Source organism: Epinephelus lanceolatus, chromosome 20, assembly GCF_041903045.1.
Source record: "Epinephelus lanceolatus isolate andai-2023 chromosome 20, ASM4190304v1, whole genome shotgun sequence".
Taxonomy (NCBI): domain Eukaryota; kingdom Metazoa; phylum Chordata; class Actinopteri; order Perciformes; family Serranidae; genus Epinephelus; species Epinephelus lanceolatus.
In genome coordinates this window covers 39,435,001-39,452,126 of record NC_135753.1, presented here as the reverse complement: position 1 = coordinate 39,452,126, position 17,126 = coordinate 39,435,001, and the positions used below count along the sequence as shown (strand labels likewise).

The 17,126-nt window shown below is 45.7% G+C and overlaps 1 protein-coding gene across 19 annotated transcripts in view; it reads right to left on the bottom strand.

The window, feature by feature from the left end:
* LOC117264300 (histone-lysine N-methyltransferase 2C-like) overlaps positions 1-17,126 on the bottom strand; it is a 104,472-nt gene that overhangs the window by 19,936 nt on the left and 67,410 nt on the right. For 16 of the 19 annotated variants that reach the window (XM_078162831.1, XM_078162834.1, XM_078162835.1 and 13 more), the window contains 15 exons: positions 15,680-16,093; positions 14,972-15,481; positions 14,314-14,691; positions 14,087-14,201; positions 12,540-12,606; positions 12,317-12,380; positions 10,292-10,524; positions 8,961-9,365; positions 8,421-8,528; positions 7,094-8,059; positions 3,476-3,754; positions 3,188-3,385; positions 2,458-2,619; positions 2,206-2,341; positions 553-667 (listed from right to left, as the gene is read on the bottom strand). In XM_078162831.1, coding sequence (XP_078018957.1) covers positions 553-667; positions 2,206-2,341; positions 2,458-2,619; positions 3,188-3,385; positions 3,476-3,754; positions 7,094-8,059; positions 8,421-8,528; positions 8,961-9,365; positions 10,292-10,524; positions 12,317-12,380; positions 12,540-12,606; positions 14,087-14,201; positions 14,314-14,691; positions 14,972-15,481; positions 15,680-16,093 — 4,150 coding nt within the window. The remainder of the gene's footprint in view (positions 1-552; positions 668-2,205; positions 2,342-2,457; positions 2,620-3,187; positions 3,386-3,475; positions 3,755-7,093; positions 8,060-8,420; positions 8,529-8,960; positions 9,366-10,291; positions 10,525-12,316; positions 12,381-12,539; positions 12,607-14,086; positions 14,202-14,313; positions 14,692-14,971; positions 15,482-15,679; positions 16,094-17,126) is intronic. The other 3 variants (XM_078162830.1, XM_078162847.1, XM_078162832.1) reach the window with 2 other exon arrangements.

Below are 17,126 nucleotides of genomic sequence, written 5' to 3'. Positions count from 1 at the left end.
GACAATAAATAAGTTTCAAGGTCCTCAAACGAGACAATAAATAAGTCTCAATGTCCTCAAACCAGACGATAAATAAGTTTCAAGGTCCTCAAACAAGACAATAAATAAGTTTCAATGTCCTCAAATGAGACGATAAATAAGTCTCAATGTCCTCAAACGAGTACTTCCTAATGAACAGCGTCTTAGCTTGTTACTGTCAGTAAGATTGTTTACGTGTTGTGATATAAAACTACAAATATTATCAATCATAAATAAACAACTTTCAACCATAAAATGTGATTGAAGAAAAGGTTTTGGAACTGGTCCAGTTTGGTGTCGTGCCATCTTGTTTTCACATGGATTACTGTATTATGCTTTTGCTTCCACTAGATGGCACTAGAAGTCCATGAACGAGAGTGACAGGTCTCAGTTGAGCTGAATGAAGTAGAAAGGAGCAGGGAACCCAGAAAGTGACGTCCTCATATGAGGACACAGGGTCCCAGGAGTGTCAAGCACAGGAGCTGGGTAAACGTTCTTAGTTACATTCCACCTCGGTCAGTGGGCGGTGTTTACCTGATCTCTTCCTGATTGTTGTGGGGTGGCGTTGGCAGGGAGGCGGGGACGTCAACAGTTTTGGAAGTGTGGTTCAGAGTCAGAAGCCCCTCCCCCTTCTGTTTCACACCTTTCACTGAGAGAAAAAACAAAACATTTCCATTCAAAGATCAGCTGCAGCACTCGCTCTTCTCTCTCCATGATTCACTAGGAGGTCAATTCTTGAGTTATGGCCAAAAAAATATTAGGTGAACATAACATAGGTCACTGTGACCTTTGACCACAAAATTCTAATTAATTGATTTTTAAGTCCAAGTGGATGTTTGTGCCGAATTTAAAGAAATTCACTTGAACGCCTCAAGTGAATTTCTCTTGAAATATCACGTTCACAAGGATGGGATGGAGACACGTACGGACATACAGATGTAGGAATGTACAGACGTACAACCTGAAAACATGATGCCCATTCTCTCTACTGGAGAACAGATGATGTCTCTTGGTCTAAATTATCAGTGAGTTCATTGGAACTAAGAGGTGAGCAGACGACCCGAAGCTGTCACATACCTGTGGTCACATGGCTGCCGTGTTTCAAGTATCGGATTAAAAGAGCTGTACTGAAAATGCAAAACTCACTAAAACGTCTTTAACTGCACATTAAAGATTTTATGCTGGCTTGAGGAGGTTTTATCTTTGTTGAAAAAGAGTTGATGTGATGAATGGGACATGGAAACAACTTATCTGAACAAGTTCTGACATGCGAACATTAAACTCACTTACTGATCAGCTGTTTCTGCTGTCAGCGTCTTCTCAGATATTCCCATAATGTGGGAAAACATGGCTGGTAGTACAACAACAGGTGTGTTTGGACTGCTGAGGAGACTGAAGGCGACTTGTTTTGTCTCCTGATTGGACTTCTTCTACTCTGATTACTGGCAGATTACAGCCGTGTGTGGAGCAAAGCCTGTGGCGCCAACTTCGGACCCAACAACACTCCATGAAGCCGAGTTTATTCACTTCAAACCACTTTATGGAAATGCGTCTAATTCACATTTAATTTTGTCACATTTCAAAAGTTTGCTCAAAGTATCCGACTGAGAGATCTTTGACTCTAAGTCAAGGGTTCATTAATATTCCCTTTATGTACAAAAATAAATTCTTTCCTTTCAAACGTTACTGCCCTCATACCTCCATGTGTCCTCTATGATGTCACAGATACAGCCATTAGAGGGCACCAGAGGGCGGAGTCAAAAGTTACACACAACAACAAACAAGGCGATGGTGAAAGAGGTTGTGATATTGTACCTTTAAAAGGAGTTGGCATTGTAGACAGCGCTGCTTTGTGAGGTCATTAAATTCATCCTGACATGTGGGCGGAGATTTCTTCTCACTATATTACTGATTCGTTCTGTTCTGCCATTATTTAAATGTCTTCATTGACTCCTACAGTTCTATCTTGCTTGAACTACGCTACGCTGCCTACACGCTCTCCGGTGGTTCTGCTCCGTTTCGTCTGTATCCAAAAGATCTTGGAAGGCGTGTACAAATATGGAGGAAATGAATGCAGAGTACGGACAGAAGGCTCCGTCTGTGTCTGTATCAAACATGAGCATGAATGAGCCCTATCACAGTATCCATAAGCCTTTCAAAGCAGTGGGTCTAAACAGCACCACTCACCGTCCTGTTCCGTGATGTCCTTCCTCGCCAGCTCCTCCGTTGTGGCGAAGCCGTTGACCAGTTTCTGTCTGGCGACAGGCGGGGGGGTGGGGGGCAGGGAGGCTGGAGGTGTGGGGGGGTTGCTGAGGTTATTCTGCTGTAAGAGTGCAGATGGGAAATGATGTAAAAATAAAGACTGAGTGAAACAGACAGTTTAATGTTTGTGTAGCTGTGGTTGGTGTCACAACAGCTGTAGTGGGGTTGCAGTAGTACCTTGTATATGAGCTGGGAGTAGTAGTCAGTGACTCCGTCCAGGCAGGCGTTACCGAAGGAGCCCGTCAGTCTGGAGTCTCTGCCCAGAGAGGAGCTGCCGTACGGGGGGAACAGACTCAGATCCACCCCGAGAACCGGCTCCATGAGAGGCAGCACCGACAGCTGGGGGCAGTAATCAATAGTCAGTACAGATAACCAGCTGTCAGTAACGGCTGTGAAGAGCAGGAAACACTGAATTAAAAGTCTCAAAGGAAGTCCATGTTTGACTGACAGAGAATGAATCAGAAACTGTTCACAGCTGCAGCGACTCTGGTCTTCAGATACTCTTCTGATACCAAATCCACTGTGTCACATTAGTCACTACAACCATGCCCACTGTGAGCCAGACCTGGTGTATAACTGCCTTCACAACACTCTGAGTAAGACATACACCCACTCTCCTTTTTAATGTCAAGATTAGAAAAAATAAAATTCTTTTTGAGAGGAGCTCCTGATGGTTTCTTTCAGTTATCATGGAGATTATTAAATAACCATTCCTCCATATTATTCATTTTTTTATTTACTTAAAGCTTATTATTGTTTTTGCTTTATTCCTTTTTTACCCTTGTGATTTTTCTTCCTTTCACATCTTCTTGAGTTGTGATGCCACAGTTACAGTGAAAAACAATGGGAAACAGGAAATAAACATGTTTGGTAAAAACCATTTTACTGTGAACAACAGAGGGTCTACCTGTCTGAGGTGTGTCATCAGTGGGTCAGAGGGGGAGGTGGAGGAGGAGTGGAGCGTCTTCTCCTCCTCCTCTTTCTTCCTCCTCTTGTTTTTGGAGGGAGCTCTGTCTTTCTCCGGCCGAGCCAGTCTTTTACAGCGCTGCGCTTTCTTCCTGCCGGACGAGTCCAGCACATCTGGACCTGGACTGTCCATCGTCACCTGCAGGAGGAGGACACAGGTTGCCATGGTAACATTTCTGCTCAGATGTCACAGTTAAAGCCACTTCATTCATAATGAACCCCTCCTCACCATGTTGCCATGGGAGCCAGGCCTATCCTCCTCCTCAGACCGGATGCTCTCATTGGACAGCTGGCGGCGGGCAGCAGGTGGGGTCTGAGCAGTGGGCGGGGCCTGGCCGGTGGGTGATGGCGTGGTTGCTGGGGAGGTCTTGTCCTTCAGCAGGTGTCTGAGCAGCTCCTTGCCCCCATCTCCCCCGTGGACATGAGAGGGGGAGGAGAATCCCTCACCCCCGCCCTCCTCCATCTTCACCACACCTCCTCCACATGCTCCTCCCTCCTCACGCTCCTCCTGCAAGGAGACAGGGACACATTAAACACCGGAGCAGTGTAATACAATACTATGACACATATTATCATAACTAATTGGCATTGTTACAGTAACCTCAAAGTAAGGTCACAGTAACCTCAAAGTAAGGTCACAGTAACCTCAAAGTAAAGTCACAGTAACATCAGAGTGATGTCACAGTAACATCAGAGTAAGGTCACAGTAACATCAGAGTAAGGTCACAGTAACATCACAGTAAGGTCACAGTAACATCAAAGTGAGGTCACAGTAACATCACAGTAAGGTCACAGTAACATCAGAGTGAGGTCATAGTAACATCACAGTAAGGTCACAGTAACATCAAAGTGACGTCACAGTAACATCACAGTAAGGTCACAGTAACATCAAAGTGAGGTCACAGTAACAGAGTAAGGTCACAGTAACATCACAGTAAGGTCACAGTAACATCACAGTAAGGTCACAGTAACATCAGAGTGAGGTCACAGTAACAGAATAAGGTCACAGAAACATCAAAGTGAAGTCACAGTAACATCACAGTAAGGTCACAGTAACATCACAGTAAGGTCACAGTAACATCAAAGTGAGGTCACAGTAACATCACAGTAAGGTCACAGTAACATCAGAGTAAGGTCACAGTAACATCAGAATAAGGTCACAGAAACATCAGAGTGATGTCACAGTAACATCACAGTAAGGTCACAGAAACATCAAAGTGAGGTCACAGTAACATCACAGTAAAGTCACAGTAACATCACAGTAAGGTCACAGTAACATCACAGTAAGGTCACAGTAACATCAAAGTGAGGTCACAGTAACATCAGAGTAAGGTCACAGTAACATCACAGTAAGGTCACAGTAACATCAAAGTGACGTCACAGTAACAGAGTAAGGTCACAGTAACATCAGAGTAAGGTCACAGTAACATCAAAGTGACGTCACAGTAACATCAGAGTAAGGTCACAGTAAGGTCACAGTAACATCAAAGTGAGGTCACAGTAACATCAGAGTAAGGTCACAGTAACATCAGAGTAAGGTCACAGTAACATCAGAGTGAGGTCACAGTAACATCAGAGTGATGTCACAGTAACATCACAGTAAGGTCACAGAAACATCAGAGTGATGTCACAGTAACATCACAGTAAGGTCACAGTAACATCAGAGTAAGGTCACAGTAACATCACAGTAAGGTCACAGAAACATCAGAGTGAGGTCACAGTAACATCACAGTAAGGTCACAGTAACATCAGAGTAAGGTCACAGTAACAGAATAAGGTCACAGAAACAGAGTGATGTCACAGTAACATCAGAGTAAAGTCACAGTAACATCACAGTAAGGTCACAGTAACATCAAAGTGAGGTCACAGTAACATCAGAGTAAGGTCACAGTAACATCAGAGTAAGGTCACAGTAACATCACAGTAAGGTCACAGTAACATCAAAGTGAGGTCACAGTAACATCAGAGTAAGGTCACAGTAACATCAGAGCGAGGTCACAGTAACATCAGAGTAAGGTCACAGTAACATCAGAGTAAGGTCACAGTAACATCAGAAGGTCACAGAAACATCAGAGTGATGTCACAGTAACATCACAGTAACCTCAAAGTAAGGTCACAGTAACATCAGAGTGAGGTCACAGTAACATCAGAGTAAGGTCACAGTAACATCAGAAGGTCACAGAAACATCAGAGTGATGTCACAGTAACATCACAGTAACCTCAAAGTAAGGTCATAGTAACATCAAAGTGAGATCACAGTAACATCACAGTAACCTCAAAGTAAGGTCACAGTAACATCAGAGTGATGTCACAGTAACATCACAGTAAGGTCACAGTAACATCACAGTAAGGTCACAGTAACATCAGAGTGAGGTCACAGTAACATCACAGTAAGGTCACAGTAACATCAGAGTAAGGTCACAGTAACATCACAGTAAGGTCACAGTAACATCAAAGTGACGTCACAGTAACACCACAGTAAGGTCACAGTAACATCAGAGTGAGGTCACAATAACATCACAGTAAGGTCACAGTAACATCAGACTAATGTCACAGTAACAGAATGAGGTCACAGTAAGGTCACAGTAACATCAGAGTGAGGTCACAGTAACATCACAGTAAGGTCACAGAAACATCAGAGTGAGGTCACAGTAACATCACAGTAAGGTCACAGTAACATCACAGTAAGGTCACAGAAACAGAGTGATGTCACAGTAACATCAGACTAATGTCACAGTAACAGAATGAGGTCACAGTAAGGTCACAGTAACATCAGAGTGAGGTCACAGAAACATCAGAGTGATGTCACAGTAACATCGGACTAATGTCACAGTAACAGAGTGAGGTCACAGTAACATCAGAGTGAGGTCACAGTAACATCAGAGTGAGGTCACAGTAACATCACAGTAAGGTCACAGTAACATCACAGTAAGGTCACAGTAACATCAAAGTGAGGTCACAGTAACATCAGAGTAAGGTCACAGTAACATCACAGTAAGGTCACAGTAACATCAGAATAAGGTCACAGAAACATCAGAGTGATGTCACAGTAACATCACAGTAAGGTCACAGTAACATCACAGTAAGGTCATAGTAACATCAAAGTGAGGTCACAGTAACATCACAGTAAAGTCACAGTAACATCACAGTAAGGTCACAGTAACATCAAAGTGAGGTCACAGTAACATCACAGTAAGGTCACAGTAACATCAGAGTGAGGTCACAGTAACATCACAGTAAGGTCACAGTAACATCAGAGTGAGGTCACAATAACATCACAGTAAGGTCACAGTAACATCAGACTAATGTCACAGTAACATCAGAATAAGGTCACAAAAACATCAGAGTGATGTCACAGTAACATCACAGTAAGGTCATAGTAACATCAAAGTGAGGTCACAGTAACATCACAGTAAAGTCACAGTAACATCACAGTAAGGTCACAGTAACATCAAAGTGAGGTCACAGTAACATCACAGTAAGGTCACAGTAACATCAGAGTGAGGTCACAGTAACATCACAGTAAGGTCACAGAAACATCAGAGTGAGGTCACAGTAACATCAGAGTAAGGTCACAGTAACATCACAGTAAGGTCACAGAAACATCAGAGTGATGTCACAGTAACATCAGAGTAAGGTCACAGAAACATCAGAGTGATGTCACAGTAACATCGGACTAATGTCACAGTAACAGAGTGAGGTCACAGTAACATCAGAGTGAGATCACAGTAACATCAGAGTAAGGTCACCGTAACATCAGAGTGAGGTCACAGTAACATCAGAGTGAGGTCACAGTAACATCAGAGTAAGGTCACAGTAAGGTCACAGTAACATCACAATAACTGACCTTGACCTCCAGATGACCTCTCTGACACTCCATGCCCAGGGCGGAGCCTCTCTGTTGGGCAGCAGAAATGACGGACAGCTGTTTTTCCAGCTCTGATGACGGAGCCAGTCCAGAGAGAGAAGAGCTTAGAGAGAAGCACAGATCTGATTGATCCATGTTGCCTCGAGTGGGCGTGGAGCAGGAAGTGTCTGACACAGCCGGAGTGGGTGGGGCTGTGATGTCATCAGAGTGTGAGGACAGTGGCGTCCTGGCTCCTCCTCCACCTGCGGGGTCATCTCCTTCCTTCTTCCTGCTCCTTTTCTTCTTTGGTTTGTTGTCGGGGATGATGTCAGAGTAGAGCTGGATGAGGGAGGAAGGGCCGCCGGAAGAGGAGCAGGAGAAAGATGGGGAGGAAGAGGAGGAGTCTTGTCCAAATCGATGTGCCTGACCTCCAGCATGGGAGGGGGTCATTCCTGCCGCTCCGATCCCAGCAGACCGTACCTGTCCCGGGGCCACGGGCACAGTGGGGCCCGACAGCCTTGGCCTGGTCTGGAGGTTGGAGGGGGCCACATCCACAGGCAAGGCCCTGCCTCGCTCTGCTGCGGCCCCGGGCAGCAGACCTGAAGCTGGGTGAGCTCCAGGGTGAAGGGGTCCTCCTACGAAGCCCTGGTGATGGCCTGCCTGCTGGGGGAATGGTGCTGCTGCCTGGCCCTGATGCTGTGGGGGAGGTCTGGAGGCTGGGGGGGACTGGAGGAAGTCCTGGGGCAGCTCAGAACTGAAGAAGGGCATCTGGGAGAGACTATCCTCTCCATGGGCAGGTGCTGACCCCGCAGGACCTCCAGGTCCAGGAGTTTGTCCGGCTCGAGCCCCTGATGGAGCTCCAGATGAGGCCATGGCTGCTACTCCAGCTCCAGGACCCATGGAGGCTCCCAGGAGGCCATGCTGCTCCAGTTCCAGCCTCTGCTGCAGGGCACGATGACGCTCCACCTGAGAGGAGAAGAGCAGCTGCGTGTTTTGGGGCTGCAACCATTAGTCAAGTCATCCATCAGTCAGGAAATTAATCAGCAACTATTCTGATGATCGAATAATCGTTTCTGTCATTTTTTATCAGATCCTAGTTTTATGCTTTTTAATTGTTTTCATTGTCGGACATGATGACAAAGGGAACAGATTTTTGGACTGTGGTTCAGACAAAACAGGCGTAAACAACACAGCAGGACAGGTTCCACTGTTTCCTGACATTTTATTGACAGAACCATTTTTTCAATGACTGGAGAGAATAACGGGCAAAAACAATGTGTTTGTGTTTCTACTTCCTGTTATGAGTGATGATAGTGCGAAGCTTCACCTCATGCATGAGCTGAACTCTCTGCCTCTCCTGCTGCTCTCTCAGCCTCTCCCTCCTCTCCCTCTCCTGGAAACCTTCGCTGAACGGGTTGTTGTCGTCAAACTTGACCTGCAGGTTGCGGAGATAGAAGTCAGAGCTTCACTCTTTCTGCATTCAATAACCTCTATGGTAACTCTTAAAGTCAAGGACATGGCCGTCAAACAGAATCGTCAAAAACTGGATCAGATGTTTGGTTTTGACTTGTCTCACATGCCTGAACCACAATCACACTTACATAAGCTCTATCATTATTCTCACTATGTTCTTCCTTGGCGGAGCTTCTGGAGCTGAGACCATCAGTTGATTAATTAATCAGGTTTTATGATCACTGTTGACTGACGGCCATGCAGGCTGCAGTATTAAAGCTGCTCTGCGTTTATTTCCTTAAGAATGAAAACGTAGTGAATAAACAGCTCTACAGCAACTGGAGGTGTTGCAGTGGATTAGAAATCCATCAGAGTCAAAAGCTATGAATGTTGTGGTTGATTCCAGGGGTGTTACCTGAGGTGGGGCAGCCGCTGCGTCCGCTGCTGCTCCAGTGGGCCCTGTGCTGGGGCCCTGGGGGCCCGCAGTGAAGCCCGCTGTCGGAGCAACGAGGCCAGGCACCATGGGAGGAGGGGTGTGGGTGTGCAGTGCAGCCCGAGGAGCGTTAGGTAGGGACGGAGGCATCTGAGGGGGCAGATGAAGTGGCATCCTCTGCCCCATCACCCCCGCTGGGGCCCCGCTCCCTGGGGTCCAACCAAGGGGGGCGTTTGGGATACGGGCCGGGGTGGGGCCGCCCGGGTGGGACTGCATTGACACCATGGGTTGAGGGAGGAGGGGCGCTCCTGCAGCTGCTCTCTGCTGCTGCTGCTTGGTCCTGTAGTCCTCGATCAGCTCGGCATGATCCTTCTGCTGCTTCCGGATCTGAACACACCACAGCACCACAGTGACGCGTCAGCTGCAGAGTGACTTGACATCGTACACATTCACTTATAAACCAACAGTCAATGTATCTGTCACAAACACTTTCACACACCCTCCTGCTGACACTAACACTCACTCAGACCTCCTACAGCTGGAGGCAAGAGACATGCAAGACTTTTTAAGTCAAGACAATTTTACAAAAACAAAAACTGAAGAAAAACTAGAATTACTGTCTCTGACAGTTTCCATCCATGTCTGTGATAACACGGATTGAATATATGCTGTTGACGATTTAAATACTAAATTATAAAATGAACTACAGTTTTAATAAGTTAAATAAAGTAGCTGCCGTCATATAATACAGTTAAATGACATAATAAAGTAAGATAAATATAAAACTGTTGTGGAACCTCTGATGCTTTTATTTTGAAGCAACTGGCTCGCCTCGGGCAGGAAGTGATGATGTTTTTACTGTGAACTCAAAGCTTCCTGTTTGACAGTTAGCTGTTAGCAGTTAGCAGACAGTGAAACTGTTACAGTAGCACCTTTAAACATGAGGATTTATTCACTGTGAGCTGGAAACAATTTAACAGCTCCGGTCTGTATTTCAATAATATCTAACAGTCATACTGGTGCTCCATGGTCGCAAAATGCAACTCAACAGTCACAGGCTGCAGAGCTGCAGAAACAAAAACACGCCTGGATGGGTGAGGGAGTGTGTTTGTTTTTGTGTGTGTCTGTGAGAGGCAAAACCAAACATAGAAGCATGTCTAATGTGGATGTGACAGTTTATACTCCACACTCAGGTTATGGTCATTTTAAATATCCCACGTAGAACACGCTGAGTTAGCGTATAATCGATACATCGCCCACCCCTAGTCTGGAGGTGGTGGATGTGAAGGGAGGCCCCAGGTGTGTCAGTGTACCTGCTCCAGCTGTTTCTGGACCGCTCCCTGCTGCTCCGTGATGTTGCGGAGCTGGGCGGCGTCCTCCTCGGCGAGCGCTCGGCCGGCCTTCTTAGCCGTTCTCTGTTTGGCCGACAGAGATTTCTTGGTCTTGCGGTGAGCAGCGATCTGGTCCTCCAGGAGGCGCTGCTGCATCTGCAGGAGCTGCTGCGTCTCCCCCAACCACTCCTCATACTGACGCCGCTGGGACTCATCTGCGGGACACAGGACAGCTTTTACACACAAACAGTGAGTGAGACACAGTGAAGCAGGAGACATCTCATGTCCAACACTCAGACTTTAGAAACAACATCCCAGCAAGCACTAACCAGGATTTCAACGTTGAATTTGAGTTGAACCCTGTGAAACTCGGAGTGAACGTCTACGACCCCTTTCTTTTAGTAGCTGACATGGTTACAGCATCAACGTGTCACAAAAACACATCTGTTTAATTATTCTGGTAATTTGCTGAGTTGTGTGGTAAAAGTGAGACGATACTGATTAGTGCGTGAAGGTATTTCTCCAAAGTGATATTGCACTGGGAGGTGCAGACTATTTACTGGAGTTTACCAGCCTGTCGCTCATGCTGCATCTGAAGATAATTACAAGCACGGCCGTTCTCAACTTTCAATATCCGACAGTCCACCACCAACAATTTCATCACGTCTCGCCAATTGAAATGAAACATAGAACTGGTCTCAGTTTCTATTATCAAGATCTATTTTTAGCTCGTCATCGTCTCATTTTCGTCATGGAAACAAAGTTGTCAGTTTTTATCAATGAAATAAACACTGAATGATGACAGATGCATTTGCAAACTGTGGAGGATGAGTGAAATATGGTCTAAACGTGAACGTTCGATCAACGCCTTCAGACAGTCGTGAAAAAAACTTTCACTAATGAACCTTTTCTGAACGTCTTTCGACCAGTGACCAAAGACGCATTTTAAACTCCTTTCAACAGAAAATGTTTGCTGAGTATTTTTGAATATTCAAAGAAAGAGATATATTGTGTTGAAAAACCACATGAGGTAAATAATAAGCTCTGTATTTATATTTATATGTCTTTAATATTAATGTTCTGTTCACAGACAAACTTAAAACTACATATTTACTGTGCTATTACTGTGTTATCTGTTCACACTAAGTCTAGTTTTCCATCATCACATCCTTCAACATGATCTGATCTGACAGTGTGATGTTTGCAGGATTTTATTTTAAAACTAGAATTAGTGCCTCGCGGTTGTATGCCTCCACCAAACAGTGAGGTAACACTTCACATTCCTGTCTGTCCAGACTCATATGTATTCATAACAGCTGACAATGTTTCAACTGTTGCTGCAAAGAAGCTCCAAGTTCTAAAACATGGATGCTTCACACACAGAAGATCTATACAATCAGCACAGTTTCAAGATTAGAGTCACCAATTCAGTATCTGACCAAATGTCTCCCCCTCTGTTCCTGAGATATGACGTTAAAACATGATGATGTCACAGTCAAGCTGACCTTTGACCTTTTGACCTTCATTACTTCATCCCGCTAGACATTTGTGTCAAGTTTGGTCATAATTAGTGAATGAACTCTTGAGTTATGGCCAAAAACATATTTTGTGAGGTCACACTGACCTTTGACCTTTGACCACCACATTCTAATCAGTTTATTCTTGAGTCCAAGTGGATGTTTGTGCCAAATTTGAGGAAATTATCTAAAGGCTTTCTTAGGATATCACGCTCACGAGAACGAGACAGATGCGAGGTCACACTGATCTTTGACCCCCAAAATCATTTCAGTTCATTGCTGAGTCCAAGTGGGCGTTTGTGTAAAATTCGAGGACATTCCCTCAAGGCATTCTTGAGATATTGCGTTCATGAGAAAGGTATGGACGAATGGATGGACATACGGACAACATGATGCCTCTGGCCACGGCTGCCGCTGGCGTGGAGACATACTGAGAAACATGAAGTGAGTGGATGAGTTTTTGTTGTTAGGATTATTCTCTGGTACTCACTGACAAAGCCCGGGCCAAAGCTGGGGGGGTTGGGTCGCACCAACTGGGGGTTCAACTTTGCGTCCTGACAGAAGAGAAGACACTTTCTGTTTGAAGGCAAACTCAGCAAATACATTCTGACACAATGACGTGGATAAAGTGACGCAGTGCAGTTCAGCATTAACTATCATATTAACAAACTAATTATTGTCACAAAGACACATGATGTCATGGTTCTACATACTTGTCCCGCCAGGTGTGGAGGCTGAGGGGTCCCCTCTGGACCTGGGACCACAGGAGCCTGCTGGAACCTAGTGCGCACGCCACACACACCACACACACACACACACACACACACACACATACACACAAACACACACACACACACCGAGAAAAAGAAAAGATGTCAGTCACTCTTAAATAATGAGTTGTCATCTTCTCTGGTCTGTGAGTTTTATTTAGTGTATAATCACCTGGAAATCAGAACGGCTGTGTTTCCGTTACCTCAGAATGAGCTGGTTATATCTACACACGGAGCAGGTTCTCGTTGAGATCGCCATGTTTCTACAGTAGCCCAGAATGGACAAACCAAACCAAATGTTTTGGCGACACCCACTGTAGTTGTCCTACACGCTGGGCACACGGTAGAAGTTTCAGTTCTGCAACCTCATCACTAGATGCCACTTAAAGCAAAGGAATCACCAGAGGCCCCATGACACGGCATTATCACGCTATGTAAGTCACAATACAATATTACTGCAGTTTTAAAGGTTCTGCAATATGCTGAGTATTGTGATAACACACTGTGATTTATTACATTTTAAATGAAAACTAATCAGATAAAAGTTTTCAGTCCATCATTTCTCTTCACTTATTTTTTTGGCAGCAAACTGTGCCTGGTCAACCGAAAAGTAATTGATTCTGTAACTTATTAGGCTCCCAAAATTTTAATTTGTAATTGTAACATTACTAATTTACTGACTTCAAAAACACGATACGACAAAATGTGATAGATACTTGCCATCCGTTTATCAAAACAGTAATGCCACACAAAATATTGTGATCTTACGCTGTATTGACTTTCCCCTGCCCCTACTAAATCCAACACACTGAACCTTTAAAGCAGCATTCAAACACACACACACACACACACACACACACTCCGGCATACATGATGTCAAGTCCTCTGCTCCATCAAATTGATTCTATCGATAAATCTCCATTAAACCTTCAAGTTTACATTCTGAGCAGCGAGCTGACTGTAGTCTGACCTGGCCTGATAACGGACTGACTGTTAGGGTTGGGTACCATTCACATCTAAACCGATCCTGATGGTTTTGTTGCTCCTTCGTCACTCAAATAATACAGAAAAGAAAACCGACCACGATCCTGAAACTGTGGCAGCAGATCTGCACTGCAGTGGTAGCTGTGGCTCACCGGGAAGCTGACAGAGTCGTCATGGAGATTCATGTTGGCCCCGACAAGTTGGGCCTTCTTGTCTTAACTTGGTGGGCTCACCCAGATGCACTCTCAGCTACCGACATTTGGCACCGATGGATTTAACTTGAATCAGTACTCGGTCGTACAAACCTAATTCAGTCAGTGCCCTTAAAAGTAATGAGTTTGGTACCAAACCTTACCAACTGTGGACCAACAAAGGACGACCGTGGACCAACAATGGACCGACTGTGGACCAACAATGGACCGACCACGGGCCAAAGGACCGGCCATGGACCAAAGGACCGACTGTGGGCCAACAAAGGACTGACAGTGGACCAAGAGAGGTCGTACCTGTTGATGACCATGGGGTTGAGTCCCAGGCTGCCCTGGGTCATGACCTTGTTGATGCCCTTTAGAGCCACCATCTTGGCCTTCATGATGGGATCAGAGATGGAGTCAAAGTCTGCTGAACACACACAAAAACACAGCGTGACCTTCTGTGCTTGCACACAATATTCCATAACAACAATCTCAAAAGCAACAAGCAGGTGAACAGGAGCACTGTGTAAATGCCTTACCTATGTTGGGTAACACAGTGTCTGTCGTGGACCTTTGTCTGATCAGGGCCTGCATCTGTTTCTGCTGCTGCTGCTCCTGGCGCTCCTGGTCTAGGAGGTCCTGCAGGAGGAGCGGTTGCTCCTCCAGGAGAAGAGGCCTGTGATGGTTCTGGTCCTGGTCCTGGTTCTTTGGGAACACAGCCTGGCTCTGGGTCTGGGGGTTGAGGAGGAGACGAGGCTGGGGGGGTTGTAGGGACAGTGGGTGAGGCGGGGCAGGGGCTCCCTGGGGAGCCAGACTGGGGTGGGGAGACACAGGGACGCCTTGAGGGTGGGGGGTGAAGAGAGCCGAGGGGGAGGGTCCAAATGGTCTCTGCTGCTGCTGGAAGACCAACTGTTGATCTGGAGACCAGAAGGAGTTAATGTTAGCTGTTCATCAGATCAATACATACAGATAAGATTGTCACACCGTGGTCAGGGTGAATACTAAATTCATTCTCTGTGATTCCAGGCTTCACAAAATCTATCAAGAAGAAACACCAATCAATAATCTATCAATAAAATCTATCAAGTAAAAAAAGATCAATAATCTATCAATAAAATTCCATCAATTGGAAATACTGATCAATAATCTATCCATAAAATCTAATCTATAATATGTCTAAAGTTCATATTTGTTTACCTCCAGTCATGGGGGGATGAGCTCTGGGAGCCATGCCTGATGACGGAGCCTGTTCCGGGGTCTGGAGAGCCGGCAAGGCCCCTGAACCAGAACCAGAGTCCTCCCCCTTCTGGAGGGAGGCAGGGACTGAGGTCTGGCTAGAGCCTGTTGCCTCAGCTCCTGGAGCTCCTGGAGGTCTGGGGGGTCTGCTGGTGGTGACAACCCCAAGCTGTGGAGCAGGGTTCTGGGTTGTAGAAGGGACTTCACTGGCTTCTGTCTTGACGCTGTCCTGCACTTCCTGTTTGCACTGGCTGTAGCTATCGGTCTTTCTGGACCCACTGGCTCCATCCCTCCTTTCTCCCCTGTCCTTCTCCACCGCAGGCTCCCCCAGGTCCAGCTCCTCGTTGAACATGTCCTTCTTGTCTTCCAGATTGAGCTCAGGGTCAGCGTAGGCGATCAGGTCGAACTTCCCCGACAGCAGGAGGTCGTCGAGGTGGAGGTCGTTAGGACCCAGATCCAGGTCCTCCTTACCTGAAAAGCCAGCAGAAATTTTCTGGTAAAATCTAAATAATTTATTAAAACAAATACTGCATTATATCATCAAAAGGATCTCATCAGAACCATAAAGTCAGCACATATTTTTATCTGAGCCGGTCCCTGTTGGACAGAACAAACGACTTGATGATTTATTATTCTGTCCATGAATCGATATGTGAATTATACTCGTACCGTCTTCAGGGTCGAGGTTCAGGTTGAGGTCAACCAGATCTTTCACCTCCACATCCTCCAGGTCCTTCACGGCTGAGTCCTCTCCCTCCAGGTGCTCCTCCATCCCATCAGCCCCCGGGAGTGTTGCATCACCGCTCTGAGTCAGTGCTGCTGTCGCGTGGCCGAGGTGCTGCTGCTGGTTCAACTGGTCCAGCATCGTCTGCTGGCCCAGTGGCGTCTGAGCGGGCCTGGTCGCAGGCGCCTGGGGGTCTCTGGGCTGCAGCAGCGGGGCCTCGGGGTCGGGGGCGGCAGGCACAGAGAAGGACAGCCTCAGGCGGTTTTCCGGGGTGCGGTGTCGAAGCTCGATGTAGGGCTGTCCCATGATGCTGTGCTGCTGGAGGGGGAGGGAGCGTGGAAGGAAGGGCTGGGGGACACCTGGAGGGGGAGGATAGTATTAAATAAATGACACAAAGTTTTTTTTTAAAGAATATTTTAAAGGGCTTTTTGCTTTTGATCAGATGGGCAGTGCTGGTATGGGGATCACTGAAGAAATACGTTGATACGTTAAAACTACATTATGACCAACGTGTGAAATACGAGAAAAATAAAGAACATTCATGTAAACGATATCACATCACTGAAAGACCCTGTTACTGTACAGGAGGTGTGTTAACCATGTCAACCCACTGTTTTTATCTTTAGATCAAATCTAGTAGACGCCACATGAAAGAGGCATGAAGGCTTCAGAAAAGTACATGCTCCAAGAATGCAGGGGAATGTGAGGTTCCTGTTAAGGGTGTAACGATCCATTGAATTTATTGTTTCAATGATCAATGATCCATCCAATACCATCGACGCAAAGTGAAAACATAGACCCATGTCATCATCTTAAGTTTACACTTTCTTTTGAAAGTCTGTGTCAGCGTCAACCAGCAGGCAACGAGATGACGAGGAGCCGAGATAAGATGCAGAGGATAACGTTAATGACTCTTCAGGACTTTAAGACACAAGTTTGCCTTCAGGACTTTAAGACACAAGTTTGCCTTCAGGACTTTAAGACACAAGTTTGTCTTCAGGACTTTAAGAAACAAGTTTGTCTTCAGGACTTTAAGACACAAGTTTGTCTTCAGGACTTTAAGACACAAATTTACCTTCAGGACTTTAAGACACAAGTTTGCCTTCAGGACTTTAAGACACAAGTTCGTCTTCAGGACTTTAAGACACAAATTTACCTTCAGGACTTTAAGACACAAGTTTGTCTTCAGGACTTTAAGACACAAGTTCGTCTTCAGGACTTTAAGACACAAGTTCGTCTTCAGGACTTTAAGACACAAATTTACCTTCAGGACTTTAAGACACAAGTTTGTCTTCAGGACTTTAAGACACAAGTTTGTCTTCAGGACTTTAAGACACAAGTTTGCCTTCAGGACTTTAAGACACAAGTTTGTCTTCAGGACTTTAAGACACA